Genomic DNA, 16,014 nt, shown 5'->3' with positions numbered 1-16,014 from the left:
TAGCATTCAGACGTCAAAGTCTGGCCCTGGAGGCTCATTTTGTGGCTTGATGTTCACCCATTAAAATTAAGGTCCCATCTGCCCCCATCCCCACCTGCTGTTCAAGGGACCCGAGCTAGGTAAATATTTAGACATTGATTTGCTATTGATGCAAAATAGTAATCTTCAGTGTAATTTCCCTTTTCCTTTTCAGTTAATGAGAAAGATTAATTATGTTTCTGTGATGCTAAATTAAGAATTGGGAATATGAAAGTCAGTCAGATGGTCCAGAACTTGAGCGGCAAGCCTGTTGGGATCCAATGGTCGAAAGTCTCCGGTGGAATGAAGGTGGTGTAAGCAAATTAAGTGGCACTTGTTTCTCAATAAGCTAGCTTTGTGCTGGGAGGTGGGGTGGAGGATGGAGCGCCCTCTCCCCCCAGCTGCCAGCTGATTTCAGGGACTTTGGGGCACCTAGCCCTTTCATCTGAGGCCAAGATGAAAGAAGATCAAGATAAGGTTGCCAGGGAAACGAAAACGCTACAGGATCCTGTGCTGTTCATGCATTTAAATGTGGTTTGAGGTTTGGGCAGCCTTTTGAATGCAAATGTTGGGACAAGGAAATGAACAATGCTCTCGTGCCAGGTCCTAAGGAAATGTCTGTGGGCTTAATGTAATGCCAGCTGCAGGCCTACGGGTGATGGAGTCTGTCCTCCCCTTGTATGTGGCAGAGCCCCTGATGGAAGGGAAGGGTGAGCTTCCACTTGGGTTTCTTGGAGGTGGACTGGAGAGCATCTGTCTGCATTTCCACTTCATGCCCATCCCATAAACATTTCTTCTGTAGCAATGGAGACTGAGCCCAAGGCCTCACACACGCCAGGCCAGGCTGTACCTACCAGAGGTCCCCCTTCCTCCTTTTGAAATGCGACCTTGCTATAAGTTGCCTTGAACTTGATCTGAGCCCAGGCTGGTCTTGGTCTTGCTTCTCCTCTTCCCTCAGCCTTTCCAGTAGCTGAAATTAGAAGCCTGCACCACTGGGTCTAGCCATACTTGTCAATTATAACTTTTTCTCTAATTTCAAAGTTAAACAAATCCATCATTACAAATTCCCAAGATACAAAACAATTATTCTTGGGTTGTTTAAAAAAACAGTTCACTTTCCTGTAGTTTCACTATCTGGAAGTACCAGCCACGACTTGGGTGTTTCCCTGTGTTTATATTACAAGCACGTACAATTTAGCTGTGTGAGTTTGTACTATTTTAGGAATATTGATAGCCACCTGGACCCCACAGTTAAGGGTGAAAATCATAGCTTTTATGTTTTTAGGTTTTTTTTTTTTTGGAAACATGGCTATGTGAAAGCTGGCCAGACTGGCCTTGAACTTACAGCCTTCCCGATTCAGCCTCTGGAGAGGTACAGTTTTAAATGATTGTGCTGTGACCAGTTTTCTATAGCTGCAGAAACCTTGGCTCACACGGCTGTGATGGTTGCTCAGCCGCTCTCCCACTCGTGGCTGTTGCTTCTTTCTAGGGCTCAGTATTCTTGCCATCCCTGTGCCTGTTTCCATCCCTCAGCTCCTGGCAGAATCAACTCCTCAGGTGGCATTTAAGTAGGAGACACAGCACGTTACAGACTGTAGCTCTAGGGCTGGTTTTTCCCAGGAAAGGTCTGACTGGGCACCCTCCTACCAAGTGTGGGAGGTGTCTCATTAACAGTAGGTGTTAAGCTTTTTTTTTTCCACGCTGCCATTTTTATAACTCAAAGATATGTCCCCTTCCCCCCGCCCCCAGTAGAGAAGACTAGAAAGAGCAGCTACTGTGGTTAGAGAGTTACTGCGTGTAGGATGTGTAAAGCTGTTAACGATCTGTAGTCCTCACAGCTATGAAATTGGAGCCTATGCTCCCATTTCCCAGATGAAGAAACAGAGGCTTTGAGGAAGCAGTCATGATTGACTGTTTTCATACGTTTTTTTGAAGAACACCCAAGACCCCAGTATTGGCTAAGGCTTGGAGGATTACTAGTTTAAGGCCAGCCTTGGCTACACAGGCCAATGCAGGCTTCATGTCTCTTTGTCACAAACCAACAAATCAGGATAGAAATGAGGCTATCTTTTTTTTCTCCCAAATATTAATTAATTAATTAATTAATTAATTAATTATATGTGAGTACACTGTAGCTGTCTTCAGACACTCCAGAAAAGGGCATCGGATTTCATTACGGATGGTTGTGAGCCACCATGTGGTTGCTGGGATTTGAACTCAGGACCTTTGGAAGAGCAGTGGGCTCTCTTAACCGCTGAGCCATCTCACCAGCCCGAAATGAGGCTATCTTAAGTGACACACCGGTTCAGATGGTCAGGGGCAGAGGGTTTGTCACCAGCTGGCGGCTTAACCATTTGAAGGTTGGTTGGTTGGACTGAAGGTGCGCTTTTGGGAGGAAGATAGGAATTCTGACCAAATTGGGCTGTCTGGCTCCTCTGTTTAAGAAGATATAGCTTCTCTGGTGGAGTATCATCTGCTCCTTTAGACCCGGGTGCGTCTTCTTAGCACCTCTCAGCTTTTGTAATCAGAAATGCACAGAGTAGGTGCAAGCTGTGTTTGCTGACCATGCCAGGAGGAACCACGGCACAGAAGCACCAACTCCGGGGTGGCCTCCTGCTGGCCTGCTCAGCCCCATTGCATCCTCACAGGCGTGCAATTCTGCACCTGCCTCAGTTCACCAAGTGCGGCTGCCAGTCTACATGGTTTTCCTCTTACCTCTCTGTGACTTGTTTATTGAAAACTGAAGGTAAAGATTCTGTCTTCCTACTGGGTTTAGTTTTCAGTTTTCTGTGTGTCTTAAGAAATAATCCACGCTTCAATTGCAGGGAGCACAGGAAGGAGGGGGAGGGGGGAAGGGTTGCCCTGCCAAGGAGCCAGTATTTTTGTTTAACGCCTGGGCTGAGGCTTGCTAAGTTCTCTCTGCTTGTCTCCCTTCTCTTTTGTCTTCACTTTGGTCTCTCTGGGCTCCATGGCAAAACTAGAGTTCATGCCTGTTGTGATCCTGATGGGGACAGAGTGACATACATAGTTCATGCCTTTCAGACAGGAAGGGCTCCTCCTGCTCCCCCACCCTCACCCCTCAGCCTCCTTGGCTGCTGTGGGCATAAGGCTTGTTTGTATAATAAAGTATGCATTTTCACATTCCTCCGAGGAATGCCCTCCCTGTTAACATCAGTGACTCCATGAGAATTATCCACAGCATGAGTCCAGGAGGTGAAGGTGTGGCTAATGTCTCAGCAAAATGGTAAACACTGAGACCTTCAGGACAGCCCTTAAGGCTGTGGGAAAGAACTCTAAATACATGAGTTCAATATATATATAATTTCTCAACTATGCAAAATGACTTCCTGTCTATTGAATGGGCTTCATGTTTAAACACTCGGGCTGTGTACTTTCTATACATTTTAATCTAATTCTTAGGCTATTTTAACTTACTATTATTGACAAAAGAAATGGGATCTTGGGACTTGAGAGGGCTGTGGTGATTTCAATTGTATTTGTCCTATCTCAGTCCCTTGGTTCTGCTTGCTCTAATACCACTTTGCTCTCTGGTGGACAAACCTCCTGCTTCCCCAGAAGGCTTACAGGTGGGTAGGTAGGAGGAGGGTGAATTGCTTTGAATTGCTGTACAGGGGCTACCAACCAAAGTGACTGCCCCTGTCCGAGAGGTCCACTGGAGCCATAAGGGGCTGTGATTCTCTGTCCCCATCCTGGTGAGGTCTGCTTCCATGGTCGGCTGTAGCCCCTCTCAGCTTGTTTCAGTGCCTGAGCCTCCTTGGGTTATATGAAGCTGAGAGGCGTTGAATGTGAAGCCATGCTTTCTGAAAGCTCATTACATGGACAGTAGAGCCTTGAAAACAACAGGTTCTAAAAAGCCAGTTGCTTTAGTTGTGGCTGGGGCTGAGGAGCTGGTGGATCACCACCTGGAGGGAGCCTCCCTGAAGGAACTGGAGATTGGTCTTGTGGGGTGTGGTTTCGCCCAGAAAGATCACAGAGCTTGAGTCGAAAGACCCAAACTCAAGAGAAAGGTCATACATGCACTCTAGTCTACACAACTTCGGGGTGAGTGGTTGCGCCAAAGTAAACGGTTAAAGAGTCTAAGTTCGAGTAGATTGTTTAAGGCGCACAGATAACATTTGGAATCCTAGGTTTGGATTTAAACTAATCACACAACCGACGGGTGGCTTTTCTGTTGAGCTAGTAGTGAGCTGGTCTCAACTCAGCTGCTGCATGGGGGCGGGGACGGGTGGTTGGGACGGTGAGTGAGAAAGAGCTTCCGATCCAGGAGGCTGGGGCTCTGTGTGCCCTTGAGCTGCCTCCCTTCCAGCTGTGAGGCCCAAGCGAGAGTGGTGCTTCCAGCCATCACCACAGCTCCGTCCAGTAAACCAGCGTACACAGATAGACTTTAAAACCCCAACCCCAAAACAAAACAACCGCTATTCCGGGCTAAGATGGTTCAGCTGTTGAGAGCACTGGCTGCTCATGCGGAGGATTCTGGTTTCATTTCCAGCACTTACACAGTGACTAACAACCAATCATCTGTGATTCAGACTTGGGGGACCCGACACCCCCTTCTAGCCTCGGCAGGCACTGCATTCGTGCAGTGCACAGACATACATGCATGCAAAAACTACCCACAGGCACTAAATTAAAAATCTCAAGAACAGTTAAAAGTTTATATTTGCATGCGTATCAGGGCACACATTGAGATGTTCCTGTGGGCGAGGAGACCAAAAGTCAGTCTGAGGCAGTGTTCCTCAGGAACTGTGCATGTTGCTTTCCGCAGACGTTCCTCTTAGACCTGGGGTTTACCGGGTCAGCTAAGCTGACCAGCCGGGCATGCTCCTGGCGGTGCTTGATTTCAGAAGCACACACTGCCATGCCTGACTTTTTAACAGTGTGCACGCTGAGGATGGAACTTGGATTCTCATGCTTGTATGGCTCCCCGGGACAGGAAGCACCCTTTTATGTAGTTAGATGCCCAATAAATGCCAGCCAGTTGTCATTGCTTTGTTATATTGGTCTGTCTTTACATGGTTTATCATAGACACCATTAGATGTTTTCATTTTGGGGTTAAGAAACAGCAAAAGTAAATGAGTCAGTCAGTCAGTCAGTCAGTCAGTCAGTCAACCAACCATTCGGGTCAGTGGATGGCTCAGACATTAAAGGTGCTAGCCACCTAGACTGATGACCTGAGTTAAGTTGCTGAGACACACAGGAGAGAACAGACGACATCCAGATATTTTCTGACCTTCATACGAGTATGAAAGTACTCACAGGTGTGCATGCACATGTGAACAGGGCACACACACAACACATTAGGTTAGATTCCCAAGATCCAAGTGCAGGAATAGACACTAACATATATCACAGTGCACACAAAAGGAATGTAAGCAAATTGATGCTGGAGGGCATTTGACAGCCTGTGTTCCTAGAACACTTCCCAGGAGCCTGTTGACACACACTGTTACACACCCTTATTCAAGCAGGTGTTCCCGAAACCTGCCTGCTTGCGTACCCTTTAAACCTAGCGCCTTCTTAGTTACGCTCTGTGCGAGCATGTGTGTGTGTGTGCACCTCCCCTGCACCCCCTGCGTGTTTGTGTTTAAAACGTATAGTAAATACTTGAGCGTTTACCCTTTTCTTCAATTCAAATTAACCTTCCCAGTTAATTAAAATATTTTACCTCATGGGGACTGACTACTGTGCATTTTCTAAAATGACATTTCCCGTTTGTTTACACTGCAATGCTAGACTGGTAATGACTAGTGATAAAGAGAAGATGCCTGCCTTCCCTGCTTGCAGTTCCTGGTGGCCTCTGGGTCCTGCCCCCCTCCGGTGGCATGGCCGTTGACAGGAATGGGCGGTCCTCAGAGGACCCTTAGGTTATTAACTGGGCTGCATGGAAGAGCTCCATTGGCTTCACGCTTGGATGGTGGTAATGAGCTCTGTGGCCCTTGCCTGTTCTCTTAGAGCTCCGGGGAACAGAGGGGCCGGGAGCTATGAGGGAAGCAGGTGTCTGCTGATCCCGTCCCAGCCCCTTCCCAACACCCCATCTCTTGGCCATTGGGCCTGAGGGTGTGGCTCTCCACCGTGGAGGGAGATTGGGAAACAGATGCCTCTTCCATGCCTCTTCCTGTTTCAGATGTGACTTTTCTCTTTCCAAGCATATTTTTTTTTTTGATGGTTGGGGATTCCTTTGAAGCTCCACTCAGCATTATTAATTCAGTGGTAGGGTGTGGACGGCACTTGGGTGGCTCTGCTAAGCAGTTGCCTTCCTTGGTAGAAGAAAGGGCTCCTCCAGGTCCAAGGAGCAAGGCCACAACCTTTTGTCATCAACAAATCGAAATGTTCTTGGTTCTCCCTTGTATGGGTAGTGACTACCAAACATGTTTTATTAGATTTCTGCCAGGGGCTCCCCTCTCCAGCTTAAAGGACCCCATCAGTGAAGTCATGTTGTTCTGGTCTGACAAAACGTGGGGGCTACAGGACCTTATAAAGAGGGCCCTACCTATACCATTTCACTGTGTGGTTATGGGGCGCTCTACTAGTCCCCTATTCGCAGCCGGAATGTGTCTGCCTTAACTGCTGGGCTCTGGCTGCCTCTCTCATTTACCTCTGGTGAGTGCACCTACAGGAACGTGTGTTCTCAGGGTGGGTTCTCAGCCTCAGCCTCCATCATTCTTGTGTTCCCATGGCAGCTCTCACGCCTGGGTTTATAGTCTGCACGGAACCCAAGAACGGCAAGTGTGTCTTCATGCCACTTGTGGGCAAGGCAGGCCGCTAGAGACCCCCACAGAAGCATGCTGTCCTGACTGAGACTCCAGTGTGCCTTCAATCTTGTCCCTTCTAGGGTGTGGAGGGAGGTGACTGGCTGGCCACCTGTTTCCCCTTGGCAGCTGGGCCAAGGCCAAGGCTTTGCGAGCGATCCACGCCCTGCCCGCCTGCATTTCTGCAAGGGTTCACTGTTCAGATGACAGATGTCAAGCCCACCAACAGCTGCCCTCCCGGTCCCCGGTCCCCGGGGCTGGGCTTCCTTCCTCCTTCTTCTCAGGGTTCATCTCACCCCCACCCTGTTCAGCTTTCTCACTGACTCCTAGCTCCACAGGGGAAGTGACTCTGCAGGTTCTCTAAGGCCACTCACTGCTGAACTGTCCCTTGATCCCACCCATCTCCCTTTAAATTAGCACATGAGTTCACTGACAGCACTGCCTTGGCCCGACCTCTGTTTCGAAGGGGAGGACACCTCTTTGGAAGAGAATCAAATACAGCCGGCCTCAGCCCAGTGCTGCTTCTCCTCCCTAGGCAGAGGCCAGATTTCCTGGTGTTCTGACTCCCAGGATGGTTGAGACGCGAATCACTGACATGGGAGGTGAGGAGGAGGGCAGGTTGAGAATTAAGTCTGCCGTTTCCATGGATGCAGAGGAAGTCCCTGCTTAGTTCCTGTTGCACTCTTACATTCTAAATCAAACGGCCAGCCCTGAAAGGCAAAGGTGGTGTCACCCAGAGAGTCAGTGCTGTTGGCATCTGCTCAGGGCAAGTGCTGACCTTTCATTCCTTTGCAAAGATTTAAGGCTGTTGTGCAAGGTTATGGTGAGGAAAATAAACCTGTTCTCCAGCCCTGACCAAGCAGCAGGCCCTCAGGTGTCTCCTCAAGCTTGTAAAGGAACTTTAAGATGGTGTCTGTGGAGGCAAGAGAGTCAGGAGTTCAAGGCCACCCTCCCTTACATAGCACCTTTGAGGTCAGCCCCACCGAGGCTCTGCCTGGTTGGCTGCTTCTGTTTCCTCCGTGGAATCATGAGGCCACAATGCCCACAGCTAGGGGACAGCCAGGCTTGCAGGCAAAGAAAGCCTCATTTGTTACAGTTGCCAGAAAGCTCCCGTTGTGTTCTCTGTGCTTTGAAAACTTCTGTGGATAAATTCCCTCCACTAATGACTGCCATTATATTTTCCTAGTGTATAGACAATCAAAACATGGCCACGAAAGCTTGCTCAGCTGTTCAGAGTGCGAGCTGTCCTTTCAGAGGACCTGGGTTCACTTCCCCTCCCAGGTCCTCACATTGGTAGCTCGGAACCATCGACAACTGTAGTTTCATAGAATCTGATACCCTCTTCGGACCTCCTCAGAGTCTGTGTGCATGTGGTGTGCACATTTTTACCCAGGTGCATGCATGCACACTGCATACATACTCATGGGCTTTTGACAGGAGCCTGAGTTGGGTGGTAAGCTGCTTTTTTTTTTAATTGCCTTTGCATCTTGAAATGCTAGCTAAGTCTTAGAGACCATCTCTGGACTTAACTCGGATGCTTGGTGTCTGTCTCAGGCCCAAGAGGGACTCCTGAGAACGATAATCTCTTGTTTTGCTTAGCAACCCCGTTAGCAAGATGTTAGCAGCCTAATGAAATTATAAGCCAGGGCACCATAAAATAAGGTGATTCCATGGAGTAGCAGAAGAGTTGTATCAGAGACAGTAACAATGGAGGACCCTCTGCTGGCTCTCACAGTGACCAAGGATAAGGCCAAGCTGGCCTCCTTAGCCACCAGCCACTCAGCATGGCCATGGGGAGATAACCACTCTAATTAGGATAGATCAAGGCTTTTTGTCCTGGGAGAGCTGTAGGAACTGACCCATTCAGGCACATGGCTGGGCTACCTTAAGCATAACAAGATACAACTCCCCCCACCCCCATACACATGCACATTTATACACAATTTATAGCCAACTTTAGTGCCAAAGAAATCCCAAGTCTGTAGAATGCACGTGACCATGCCCATCGCTCAGTGGCCAAATGCCCAAGTGCCACCTGAAAAGTGGGTCGCACCAGCAGGCTGTGCGTGTAGTGTTCGCTGCAGAAATTTATTTTCCAGCTTTTCTCCAGTTTCCTCCTTATTCGTTTGGTTCTTTTTCTCTGACATGATGTCCTTTTGTCTTCTTAGTCACAAAATGAGCTTTACTTATGGGAGAAGGGGAGAGGAAGGAGCCGTGTGCGGAGGATGGTCATGGTCAGTAAGGGGATGGCGCACCCTGATGCACCAGGCTGTGGGGGAAGGCAGTGAGCTTCGACTCCCCATAAAAATCATAACAGAAGACACTAGGATGGAGAGCCAGAGGGCACCAAACAAGCCATTCACTAGGAATCATTAAAATCGGTTCTTTTCTCTCTGAAGTCAGAACATGAAACCAGTTCTCCAACTTCAGTGTGCATAGGAGTTTCATGAGATTTTGTCAAATTCAGAGCCAGGAAGCCTTAGGTGGGGCCCCAGACGGTGTGACTCTGAATTCTGAGGGTCACGATTTTTTAGTTAAGTTTAGCCCCCCCCCCCAAGGGTTTTGTTGTTGTTTGTTTGTTTTCATTTCTAAAAGGCAACAGGAGGAGTAAAAATATTTAGGTCAAGAAACTTGAAGGGCTGCTGCTCCGGTCGTAAAAGTCAGGTGGCGGCTCTTACCTTCCAGCTGTCAGGATGGCGGAGCACTCGTGCGTCCATAGTAACAGATGAAGTTCTCATCAGTCCGTAATCTTTATGTGGTGGTGGGATTTTCGAGGACAGAGAAAGGAGGCGCTGAGAATCGGGGAGAGTTAGTACTTCTCTCTCGATTTGCATGCAATCCGATTTCTACTTTCTTTCATATTGGAGCTTCCTGCAGAAATGCATTGCTCGCCCGTTGCACTGATGGATTTTCACCATCACAGGTAAACTTGGGTCTGGATCAGGGCTTGAAGTGTGAATGAGATATTGGCATCAGTTCCCTTCAGAAGCCGGCTCCACCCACTCCATCAGTATAGACATCGTAGACCTGTTAGGGAATCCCGTCTACAACCATCTTCAGACATTTAAACAGCATTGACTCGGAATCAACCGACACTTACTTTAGAAACCATTTGTTGTGACATATTTTTGCCTACTGAAGTGAACTGAATTTTCCTTTCTAGAAATAGGAATTAAAGCCAAGTCCTGGACTAACTGGGGTGGCAAAACCATTCCAGGCTGTTCAAGGTCCAGAAAAAGGGTTTGATTATGAAGAAGTGGTAGGGGTTTGACTTTTCTTAGATTAGCTAAAAGGATGAAATCTGAGTGCTGTTATTGTTGGGGGTGGGGAGCAGGGTCTCCCTCTAGATGAGGCTGGTTTTGAACTCCGTGTGTAGTAGAGTAGGGTAACCTTGAACCTACGATCCTCCTGCCTTCATCTCCCAAGCACTGGGATCAGAGGCATGCACTTCTACACCCGGTTTCATGCCTGGCTGTGCGGTGCTAGAGAATGAACCCACAGCCCCGTCACTAGGCAAGCAGGCTACCGACTGAACTGTATCCCCAGCATCCTGGATACTGTTACTAAAGAGGAACTAACAGGTCAGCAACATAAGGAGTTTTTCTCTTCGTGTTTGCCATCCATGCTTGGTGGAGTAAATGGGAGTTGAACTCAAGTTTCCAAAAGGTTTTGACCATCCACAAGAATACAAGGACAGGAATGACCAAGTCTAGAGAAGCCATCCTCTAGAAGAAGTCTACAGTTCGAGGGACTCGGTCAGACTCCAGAGATAGCCAGTAGCAAAAGTTTGTATTTTACTGAAAGTCTTCCTGGGGTGTCCCTGAGTACATCTTCTCTCCCAGGAGTTAGAGGCAGACACTGCCGGATCTGTGAGGATGGAGGGACTCAGATGTCCTCCTTTTGCAAATGAAGATGTTAAACTTGGAGGGTGGGGGGACTTATTGGTAGTTAATGTATGTGTCATTAAAAAGCAAGATCAAAGCACCAGAGAGGCAGCTCAGCTGTTCTGGTAGAGGACCTAGTTTTGTTACCAGCACATGTAACTTCAACTGCAGGATGCAATGCCCTTTGTCCTTTGAGGATACCAGACATACACTCTGTACTCACACATACTCATAGGCACATAACAAACACATAAGATACATAAACAAATCTTTTTAAAAAAACAGGAGGTTTGCTTATTACCTTTTCCCTTGATCTAGTTGTTTTTATTAAAAGCAAACAAAACAAAACAAAACAAAAAGCCACAACCACAGCATGTTCCAGAACTCAGTCTTGATGTCCTATTAGCTGCAGCTCGAGCTCTGGCCTCATGGCTGGGCCATGGAGGGAGCCATGGTCTCTCCACCATCACCTTTAGAGGGCATGATGAGACAAGGTCCCTGGGGGAAGTTGGCAGAGGACCCATGCTGAAGGTGGCTCTAGTTGTGGGTAGATGGGAGCTGGGAGGCCGAGGGCTTTCCTGACAAGAGCCCTGACAGTGGCTCTGAGATAAAGAGAAGCCAAGAAAGACATCTTGACAGATACAACCAGCTTGGGATGAGGTGCAGCATGGAGCTGGTTGACCACAGCTTGAGGTCACCTGTGCACTGGGGCTGTCATCCAAGTCTGGGAACATAAAGGAACATCAAGGTTAGCGGAAGGGGTGGGGGTTGGGGGATGCAGTGCCAGCAGGACCTGATCTGGCCAGTGTACCAGTACCGGGGCTTCTGCACGCCTGGCTAGGTACATGCTCTTCAAGGTGTGGCAGAGCCCTGTTATGAAAGCAGCTCACTATGTTTGCTGACTCTGGAGAGTAAAGGACATTTTGTGTCAGTGGAGAGACAGCTTAGCTGTCCTCAGAAACGCCAAGCCTTCCTGGAATCGAGGTCCAGACGACCTTCCCTGGCCTCCCTGTTTCCCTGGCAGCTCCCCTCTTGCCTTCAACTTCAGTTCGGAGTGCATGCGCATGCACGTGTATTCTCGAAGCAAGGGTAAGACCTTGGAGCGTGGGCTGGGACTATGGTGTGTCTGCTGATGAAATTTTTACACTCTACCCTTAGTCATTATTATCTTTTCTTACTCAACTGTACTTTTGGCTCTAGGCATGGGTTAGGAGCTTAACTTCAGGGCTTTCTGCTTGATTCAGGAACACGTTGGTGGGCAGCTGAGCATTACGACACACCAAGCAAGTGTTCTAGAACACTCGAGCCAAAGGTTTCCAGGATTATGAAAGAAATGAGAGGTGGGAATTGGCACTTGGGTTCTGGCTCGCAGTGCCACCAGACACGTCTCCTGCACTACTCGTTTCTATTGGATCTCATGGTGGGCATGTGTCGCCTCATGCCCGACACCTTGTATCCGGGAACTACGAAGGCTGGGGCCACCTGACTACCTGGGATCACATAGCACGCACACTGTGTACTTGCTGGGCCTGGGCCCAGAGTGTTCCAAAGCCCGTGTTCTTGGCACAACTCCGGTTTCTTTTCAAGTGCCCGGGTCTTGTTAAAACCCCACAAGGCGGAGGGAGAGGTGGAGGAGCCTTCTTGCCTTGCTGGAGACCCCATTTCCTGACATCATCATCCTACACCCTCGCCCTCTTCTTAGAGTTGCTGTGAGAAGATGGAGGATGCTCAGGAGAAGCTAAGTCAGTGGCTTCTGACCCTCTCTTCCCTCCCTGCCCTTCCTTCTCCCACAGGAATTCCAATTCTTTCCCTGTTTCTGCACCAACCCCACCTCAATTTAGTCCCCACATGGTTGACAGCCGGAGGAATAGCCCAGGCCCAAAGTCATTTCTTGATGACTCTGCTGACAGATGGCTTCTCAAGAGGACAGTGGCCCCCATTTAATGCCACTGCCTCAGGTCAGTTAGATTGGAGTCTGCAGGGTCCACAGCCCTTTTGGAACGAGGGCTCATACAGGTCACTTCTGACAGTGCCCTCTCTGGGGGAGGATGCAAGGTGGCTTCCTGCCCCTCGTCATTATTTCTGGGACAATTATCAATGTGTGTGAACGGTCTGGAACGTTTTTAAAAGAGGACTCTTATTCCAAGACACAGATGAAGTGCTGAAGGGAGCCTCAGGCAGAACTGAGTGAGCAGGGCCTGGTGCACGGAGCTGCGCCTTCCCACGTCTGTCCTCGCTGACCCCCTGGGTGGTGAGTCAGCGGCCCCCCGGGCAGCAGGGATCTGCTTAGGACTGCGTGATGTGCGTAGCATGCATTTAAAAGATCACAATTAAAGCAGCGAGCACTAATTAATAAGGTGACTTCATATGGGAGACCCCTTGCTCCTCTGGGGTTCGAGGGAGGCTTTGCTTGTGGTGTCCAGGGGAACAAAACAACAACTTGCTCTCTAGGCAGGTGAAGACAGGGCCATGGACTTCTGTGTGATGACTACTCGCCCAGTCAGTCTCCCACAGGCCCGGAAGCCACTTACTTGGGGGCTCTCACATGCCTCCACAGTTGGTGCCTCGGATGGGAGGCGCCTGCCAAAGCCAGCCACAGTCAACGGTCACATCGGTCACATCATACGGTCACATCGGTCACATCATACGTAGGCTGCAGTGTCAGGTGTCCATAGAGCTCCAGATCCAGCTGTGTAATTCCATAACTGGGAGCTGTAAATGACTTAATCGCGAGTCACGCTTCCATTTATATGTAATGGACATCGCCCCGGCACTTACTCACACAGTAGTTAGAAGGATGAGAGGATCGGCCATGCACGCAGTACTCCAGCGTGGCTCTGGCTTTTGAGTGCTCACTGTCGCATGCGTTGCCTCGGGATGTGTGTGTTGTTAGTCAGGTTGTCATTGTGTGAGCATTAGAGTGTGCTTACACAAAATAAGGTGGCCATGGTGTCTCTAGGTCGCAACCTTTTATGAGACCACCATCCTGCCATTGACTAAATTATCACCCCAAGGCCCAAGACTGTATATGTGAGCTCACATTATTAGCTCATTTCCTTCCTTGCCCTCTTGATGAATAAAATGAGAACTCTCTCCCCATTCCCACCTAAACATATAGAAACCATAGAAAAGTACTGAAATGTATATTCTATCTCATCTATATCTATCTCTCTCTATATATATCTATGATAAAGTTTAATTTGCAAATTAGACACAGTGAAAGTTCAACTACTACTAATAGGATAGAACAGTTTTCATACACTGTATTAAAACTTTCCTAGCCTTCTTTCCATCCCGCCCACTGTCCCGGTTCTCAGTGCTCTGGGGCCACTATAACTGAAGCCCCCCTCCCAAGAGAAGAGCCCCTGCTTGCTGTAGATATTAGGATTCTGTAAGACAAGTGTCTGTCAGATCCAGAGTGTAGTGAGGTATAATAGCAAGACAGTCGCTGGTACCAGATGGACTTGAAGTCCGTGTCTGCCCGGCCTCGCAGTAGCAGCCATATAAAATAGTTATGAAGATTAAGTGAGATTTCACACAGTGCCTCTGGCAGGGTGTGGCCCATCACATGGCCTTGGTGGCTAGCCTTCACTGTGACTGAGCTGATAAAATGGCTGTGCTGCTGATACTGGGTAAATGCTATCAACCTTGACTTTGGCTGTTGACTGGCATCCCCAAAGCCTTCAGGACAGTGGGCTTGAAAGTGAGCATAGCATAGCCTGGTCTCTATAGGCTCTGCTCTTATTTCCTTCCTGCCCTTCCTCAGAGTGCCTATCACAATGGCTTGGGGATGGGAGGGGGGAAGTGAGGGAGCCTACAGGAGCCTGAGGGGGGCCATGAGAGCCTGAGGGAGCCTCTGGGGCCTAAGGGGACCCGTGAAGGCCTCTGGGGGCCTATGGGGGCAGAGGCTGTTGCTTGAGGTTCGACATCTACATGTTTAAACCCTGGAGAGCAAGAGACAAGCCTTCTTACTGATGAAGGCCATAAATGCCATCTGGGGCTAGGAAGCCCCGCCCCGCCCCCCCCCCCCCCCCCCCCGCCGGTGTACATCATATTTAGCATCCTGTGGTGGTAGCTTAATTGGAAGAAGTAATTTGTGCTGTGTCCTAGTGACTGTGGTGGGGGCAGTAGGAAGTCCAGGGATGGTAGGCATCCTGGAAAATCAGGTCTCCCAGAAGATAGGACGTGTGCCGCTGCCCCCCCCACCCCCCCATCCCAGCATCAGTGCCCTTGGTACCCTGTTCTATGCATCCTCTCTCTTTCCATGGCCTCTTCCTGTCATTCTCCCAGGAAGCATCAGTAAGTAGCAGTAGCTCTTTCTCTGGCGTTAGGGTTTGTTGGGCTCCCAGAGGCCTGTGGCAGTTCAGACGCCTCACACTGGCACCCAGGGCCTTTCACCTCTCACCTCTCACCTCTCACCTATGCTTTTGCTCTTGAGCCGCCTCACTCAGTAATCCTAAGGATATAATAACCCCAACTCCAGCAAATTGCTGATCCCACCTCCGTGCCCCCCCTCCCCCCATGACTCCTCTTTAGTATTCTCATCTAAGTCCCTGGGTCCATGTTACTTCCCTCTCCTTGCTATGTGGGCTCTCTGTTACAGAGCTGGAGTCTGGCAGTTCTGACGTGAGCCCTGACCCTAACACACATTCTCCTCCTTTGACCTTGCCCTGAGGACCTGGCTGTCCCTTCTGCTTCTACTTTATGCCGCAGAGAGGAGCTTTGTAGTGTCATGGGAACAGGTGCCTAAGCGGGCACTCTGCTAATGTCTCAGTCTGACCTGCGTTCTCTCAGCCATCCCTCGTGCCTTAAGGGCTGAGTAGCTGAGCTATTTTAAGTAGCATGCTACGATTCTAGGTCTTGAGGCAGCATTGAGCTCTGGAGATACCTGTGTCAGAACCTCATGTTCAGTGTCATAGGGGAAACCAAGATGGGTTCTCTTTTCCCTTTGATCACTGGAGGGAGTCTCTGCAGATCCCGGAAAGGCTTCTACATGCACCTTGACACGGGCCACACGGGTGCTTCTTAGTAAATGAGATAAATGAAGCAATATCACACCGTGTCTCTCCAACCCTCCTCATATGCAGGCTGTGATGGCTGGGACCAAACTACTGGCTCAGGAGTCACTGCGCCCTGCTGCCCAGGGAGGCCTTGGTCTGAGCTGGGTCAGCATGTCTCAGCCTAGGACTGTCACCATGGAGATGTGGTCTTTCTGCCTTGCCCTCTCGTCCACTGCTGCAGAGGTTAGGGTGATACCCAGAGGGTGAGGTATACAGGCAGGAGTCTCTACAAAGGCTTCTGATGGGTCCTCTTCTGGTCTTTGCCATTCCAGCCAGTAGGA

General features: G+C 49.3%; 1 protein-coding gene across 30 annotated transcripts in view; it reads left to right on the top strand.

Annotated features, from left to right (window-relative positions):
• Positions 1-16,014, top strand: part of Mtss1 (MTSS I-BAR domain containing 1) — a 142,723-nt gene that overhangs the window by 72,583 nt on the left and 54,126 nt on the right. The window contains exon 1 of one of the 30 annotated variants that reach the window (XM_011245544.1): positions 11,717-11,762. The exons of the other annotated variants lie outside the window; for them this stretch is intronic. Within the exon in view, the coding sequence (XP_011243846.1) occupies positions 11,732-11,762 (31 nt within the window). The 5' untranslated portion in view covers positions 11,717-11,731. Of the gene's footprint in view, positions 1-11,716; positions 11,763-16,014 lie in introns of those variants that run through there. 30 annotated transcript variants of the gene reach the window in all.

Source organism: Mus musculus, chromosome 15, assembly GCF_000001635.26.
Source record: "Mus musculus strain C57BL/6J chromosome 15, GRCm38.p6 C57BL/6J".
NCBI classification, from domain to species: Eukaryota; Metazoa; Chordata; class Mammalia; order Rodentia; family Muridae; genus Mus; species Mus musculus.
The sequence above is the reverse complement of the archived record's forward strand: the minus strand, read 5'-3'. Positions and strand labels throughout refer to the sequence as shown.